The sequence below is a fragment of the Sminthopsis crassicaudata genome, chromosome 2 (assembly GCF_048593235.1).
Source record: "Sminthopsis crassicaudata isolate SCR6 chromosome 2, ASM4859323v1, whole genome shotgun sequence".
In the NCBI taxonomy this organism is placed as follows: domain Eukaryota; kingdom Metazoa; phylum Chordata; class Mammalia; order Dasyuromorphia; family Dasyuridae; genus Sminthopsis; species Sminthopsis crassicaudata.
In genome coordinates, this window is record NC_133618.1 from 503267037 (window position 1) to 503273266 (window position 6230).

The window sequence follows — 6230 nt, forward strand, 5'->3', positions numbered from 1 at the left end:
GGTGGGAGTAGGCCTGGGAGAAGTGAGGAGACTGGAGGGAAGTAGGGAATTTCCAGAAATTACTGTTAAATAAATGTAAAAGTTAACAACAGGATGAAAGAAAGGAAGAAAAGAATTCAGAGGGCAGACTTTTTTTTGCCTCTGGGCTGGGTTTGGGAGAGCCGGTGGCTTAGGAGGATTTATTTTCTGCCTCATATCCCTCTCTTTCTCCTTCCCCAGCCAATGTCTGTGATGATGAATACTTACTCTGCCAAAATGGGGGGACGTGCTACCAGAACCAGCGTTGCCTCTGTCCCAGCGGCTACCAGGGCGTGTTGTGCGACCAGCCTCTCTGCCAGGGGGAGGATGGCCAAGCCTGTGACCCTGCCTCCTGTGCCGGCCCCCACCTCGCCACACTCCTAGGCTCTGGCTTGCTTCTCTGGCTGGGGGGCTGCCTAGGTTACTGACACCGCCTCATCCCCAAAGCTGGGGGCAAGGAGGGGCCGTCGAGGCGCAGGTCCCCCCTCCCCATCTTCACCCCCAGGGACTGCCTCACTACCAGGACTGTTCACCTCCATTCCGTCGTCACTCATGTCCTTCTGAACACCAAGAGCAGCCACGAAGACCTGGCCTGGGAACACTAACCCTTCTTGCCAGAATGGTGCCGGTCAAGCCCCTCTGAGGCTTCTTCAGCAAGGTCTCTGCTCTCCCTCTTTCCATGGACTCTGTCCTCCTTAACCCATCCTCTTTCCCCAATGTAGGCCATTGTTCAGGGCCTGGGACCCAGTTCCCCCCCCCCCCCTGCCAAAGCAAACTACTTACAATTTTGGTTTTACCTCCGGTTTTCTCATTTCCCCAGGGTGGTTTTGTGGGGGGAGGGAGGGACAGTGATCACTCCCCCCATCGACATCCCAAGTTCTGACAAGGCAACAACAGCATCCCTCCCAAGTCTTTCTGGTTGACTGAGGACCGGCCGCAAGCACCTGTCCATAGTTGGTAGACAGCCTGGCGTTACAGTTGCCTACAAATCTCCATGCTGAATTTATGATGTTTTGTATTCTCACTCTGGTTTCCTTTTGCAAACCTTACCAGACCCCCAAGGTCAACCTTGGGGTTAAGGTGAGGAGGACTTCATTGTCTCGAGATGGGGGAAGCTCTGAAGAATGTAGGGATCAGTACTTCGTTTTGTAGAGAATTATTTTTGTTTGTATTGTGTTCCACATATCAATGGGACAAGAAGGGAAGAGCCATTCACCATGGGTGTTTGGATGATGGCATATAATCCTACAGAGTAAAAGATCTCTTAACTGCTTTTTTCTCCACCCTCTTTTCATTTCTGTGCAGGTATTCTGGGGTTTTTTTTGTTTTTTTTTTTAATGTCTTTTGTATTCATACATTCATAAAGAAACAGAGGGATAGCTGTTCTCTGACTCTAGACCAAGGAATTTTCCTGTTCGTGGTCAGTCAGCCAATCAAAAAGCATTAAATGTTTACAACATGCCAGGCTCTATGCTAAGCCCTGGCAATTCAAAGAAAGGCAAAGACAGTCTCTGCACCTTAAGAGTTCATGGTCTAATGGGGAAGCAACCTATAAGTAACCATATACAAACAAAACATGTCTCGGAAAAACTGGAGACAGGCACAGAGGGAAAGTCTCCTATGGGAGGTGAGATTGACAAGATGCCTTGAATGAAGACAGGGAGAGGAGAGAAAACATTTCAGATATAGGGAACAGCCTATATTAAAGCATGGAGATGAGGCTAGTGTAGCTAATTCATAGCTTGAAAAGGGAATGAAATCTAAAAGATTGGAAAAGGAGGAAAGGGTCAGAGTGTGAAGAGCTTTACATGTCAAACAGAGAACTTTATATTTGGTCCTGGAGGTAATAGGGAGCCATTGCAGTTTTTTGAATAGGAGAGGATAGAACAGGCCCCTAAATTGCAGGTGCTGCCTGGCAAAGCCGATGGGGCAGGCATAGAGCACCAGGGTAGAGAGCAGGGTATCTTAGCTCTTTCTTGTCTGCTGTGTTTGACTGACCTCTGAAAGGCACTGCTGTCTCAGCCTCATTAGGAACAGGCTCAGTGCCAGCGAGGGCCCCTGTGGGGGGAAGCAGTTGTTAAGTCAGAGTCCCCAAAGACTCATTTCATGAACAAATTGGCCCCAAACTGGGGCAGAGGATAAGGGGAAAGTTCACTTTTGGAGGCTAAAACCATTCTTCTCCTGGACAACTTACTTGAACTGCCTTGCTCTGTTTCTAAAGTCACATAACCTTTTGAAAAGAGTTCTGGATTTGGACCCAGAGAGCCTGGGTTCAAGGCCTAACTCTCCTACTTATTAACTTATTACCTAACTTGTCTGTTATAAACTATTTTCCTCAGTTTTTTTTTTTGTTCATCTGTGAAATGAGCTAGAGAAGCAAATGGCAAACCTCTCTAGTATCTTTGCCAAGGAAACTCTAAAAGGGGTCACAGAGAATCAGACACAAATGAAAATGACTAAATAATAAAAGACATCTATTTTCTCATCTCTAAACTAAGGAATGATATTAGGCCTCTTCCAGCTCAAAGTCTATGTCCTTATCATCCTTCTCTGTAAAATGGGTATACTGGAATAGATATTCTTTTAAGTCCCTTCTAGGGCTAAATCCTATGATATCTGATACTCAAGAGAGAACTCAGCCATCTTCTGGGAGCAAAGAGAGGAAAGAGAAACCTCAGTTTCCTCCTCTGTAAATTTAAGTGTTGGATGAGATACTTTCTGAAGTTTTTTCCATCTCTGGCATTTTATGATTATTCTATAATTAAAAGAAGAAAATACCCGAGTTCAAATCTTATTTCCAGTACAACTAGCTGTGGTATCTGGCAACTCTCAGCCTCTCTGTGAATCAGTTTCCTCTACTATAAAAAGAGGGGTTTGACTCAATAGCTTCCAAAGTCCTTTTTAGCTCTCAATCTGTGATCATACAATAATAGTCCTTAAACCATAAAGCAGCTATAACTCTGATCTTGGTTAGTTGGGTGATTTGTCTTAAATCTGATTTTCTTGTTCCTACAAAACACATATCCCTCTCAAATTCTTGCATACTGACCACCCCAGTCTGCAAAGTAAAAGTGGGGAATATGCCCATTTTAAGGCTGGCATAAGTGAGGCCCTAGGTGATACCTGGTAATAGGTAGAGCCACAGTTATGTTACCTCCTTAGAACCAGACTTAAAACATGGTTCCTTAGAGCTTGTGGTTCCTAACTTGATCCTGGCAATATCATTGGAGATAGCTGGAGCATCCCTTAAGAACAGAGATTAGGAGGTCAGCCTATACCCAGGATGTCCCCCTGGGGAAGCTAGCTCACTTTCAGATTGCAAGTGAAGCTGCCCTCTGGCCCTGAAAGCTTATTCCTCATCTAAATGTCTCCCACTGCCAGGGGAAAATGTTTCCCTGATGTTCAGCCTAATAGGCCTCTGCTTGTTCCCTCCACCTTCCACCGCTCCCCACCCCCCATCACCCTGCAACCCCTCTAAATAACCCAGCCTGCTGCGTTGGCATTTATGGTCTCTGGGGCCATGGATTATTCTTATGAGACATTTATAGGGGCACAGGGAATGGCCATCAGTTATTCCCTGCTCTACCCAAGCAGGGACCGGGAACAAATGGCACCTCAGCCCCATGATACTGAGCACTTGTCTCCCTCTCCTCCTCCATTCCCTGGGCCCCTCTTGGCCATCATTCTGACACCCACAAAACAAAGTGCCTCTCTGTTCTTGGCAGCCTTAGGCCAGTGTAAGGGAGCTGAGGGAAAAGGGCTGGAGGGGAATGATTCTTTGAAGCAAACTAATGAAACCACATTTTCTTCCCTTTACATCTTCCCTTCCTCACTTTCCCCTCCTGACCACCGCCACCAGCCCAGAGCTTGTGGTCTGTTGTTCGCTTGACTCCAGCTTTCTAAAATTAATTGCTAGTGGTTCAATACACTAATCCCTTTAATGTTCTGGGCTCTGTGGATTTCAGCTGGCCCTGCTTACAGATGAAGCATTTCTGGAAGCAAAGAGAACACCATCTCTGCATCCAAAAGAAGGCCAGGCTAAAAGGGCAGCTTGGAGGCATAGGAGGAGACTCTACAAACAGTGGGCAGGGACAATAGGGCAGAGGAAGGAACTACTCCTGTTAGCAATCCAGCTGTCCCAATGGTAACCCAATTGTAGAATTGGCTCTGGGACAATGGGACAGTGGGACAGCGCTAGTAAATACTAACAAACAGCTCTAAGGGATGTACCAAAAACACCTTTAAGTTTAATCTTTATTGTTAACACTTTCTAAATCTTGACAATTAACAAAAACATAAATCAAGCCCAGATTTATAGTGTTTTCTGGTTTCTTGAGATAAAAGGTGCTCACACAGGGTCACAGAGCATAATAGGATTGAGAGAACTTATTCAAGCTGGCTCCCCAAACTCCTGGTTGGGGGGAGAGATGACATTCAATTCCACAAATATTTATTAAATGCTAGTTATAAGCCAGTTAGAGAATCAACTTGGCATAACTGATAGAGACGACTTCAGCCTCTACAGCAAGAAGAGCTGAGTTCAAGTTCTACCTCTGAAATATATTGACAGAGCTACCCTGGATAAGTCACTTTATTTCTCAGAGACCCCAGGCAACTCTCAAAGACTAGATTGTACCTGGAGCCTTCTTCCCAAGATTTTCCCTGCATCAGTGTGATCCTAACTCTCTAACAAAAAGAAAAGTGGGAACTGAGAGGAATCTGGTAGTGGTTAAAGGATTTGCCTTAGAGTCAGGATGTCTTGGCTACCATCCTAGCCTCTGACCCTTCCTGTCTCACCATTAGCAAGTCACTTAACGGTCCCATCTTCAAGCAGTTGTCAGAATATATACACAATGAACAAATTGTTGAACTGCCTCCCTAGAGAAATTTCCCACCCTGGGGAGAGATTTCTCAACCCAAATGAATTCATCACCAAGAAAGGTAAAACCAAAAAGAAACATGCAAGGCTCCCTATTAGGGATACAAAGACAAAAATCAAAATTGTCTCTGCCCTCAGAGCTTATGTTCTACTGGGGAGCTACAACATGGATGCAAAGAAGTAGAATACCAAATCAATCTGAAGTATGAGGGAGCAAGAGCAATGGTTTGAGGGTATTGGAGATCTGGAGAGACTTCTTACAAGAGATGCTACCCCAGCCATCTGAAGCTCAGGATTTTGGGATGGGGCAAGGGGGGAAGGACAGTATTACATAAATGTTTTCTTTTGAGGCTGGATTTCTCTCCTGAAAGTAGAGAAAAGTTAAAGTATTGAGAGGCAAAGGAGGAGTATAATTATAATGAGACTGTTGTTCAGTCATGTCTGACTTTTTTGAGACCCCTTTGGGGATCTTCTTGGCAAAGATTCTGGAGTGGTTTACATTTCGGTCTCTGGCTCATTTTGCAGATGAGGAAACTGAGGCAAACAGACTTAAGTGACTTACCCAGGGTCACAGAACTAGTAAACTTTCTGAGGTTTGAATCTTCCTGATTTCAGGCCCAGAGCTCTATCTACTACATCACCTAGCTCACCTGATACTGGATTAAAAGAGGCTAAAACTTACATTTAACAAATAAGTGGTACTTTTTCCAGTCATCATGTGCATAACCCAAAAAGGCTGCCATTGTTGGCTCCTCTTTGCTACTTAGCTAACAAGGCCTCCCTCTATCCCCCCACTCTTCCCTCCCAAAGGAGTCCTATAACTTCATTGTCATATCTTGTTCCTGACTTCAGGGCTGGTGCTTTATCCACTGTGCCACCTAGCTGCCCCCCTTAGATGTCCTTAGGTTAGAATTGATCACACACAGGGTAAATGTTTAACAACCAGCTCTGGGGCAAGGGGAAGAATGGAAAAATATTCTTGACCTACTTTTAAGTTTACTTTGCATTATTAGCATTTTCTCCACCAGTTTCTTAAATCTAGACAGTAACAAAACAATGTCAAGCCCTGGGTTGTAATAGCCCTTGGTCATTTTCCCAGGTGTCAGTGCTTACACTGATAATTTAGCAATGGGCTCTTTTGAGCTGGTTCAAGCTGGCTCCAGCATATCCCTGACCACATGACATATTAGGTTAGGAGAGAGTGCCTGGCTGTGATAGGGAAGGAGGCAGAGGAATCAAAAGGACAAAAATCTGCCCTTAGAGTCTACAGAAATGGGAGCTTGGAGAGTTAAATTTTGTCATTATCCATCTGGGCCTCTTGAGTTCTTTGGAC

The 6230-nt window shown here is 45.0% G+C and overlaps 1 protein-coding gene across 2 annotated transcripts in view; it reads left to right on the top strand.

Moving 5' to 3' along the window:
* Positions 1–3530, top strand: part of NTNG2 (netrin G2) — a 96923-nt gene extending 93393 nt beyond the window's left edge. The window contains exon 11 of one of the 2 annotated variants that reach the window (XM_074293937.1): positions 220–3530. In XM_074293937.1, coding sequence (XP_074150038.1) covers positions 220–446 — 227 coding nt within the window. In that variant the 3' untranslated portion in view covers positions 447–3530. The remainder of the gene's footprint in view (positions 1–219) is intronic. The other variant, XM_074293938.1, reaches the window with a different exon arrangement.
* The last annotated feature ends 2700 nt before the right edge of the window (positions 3531–6230 follow it).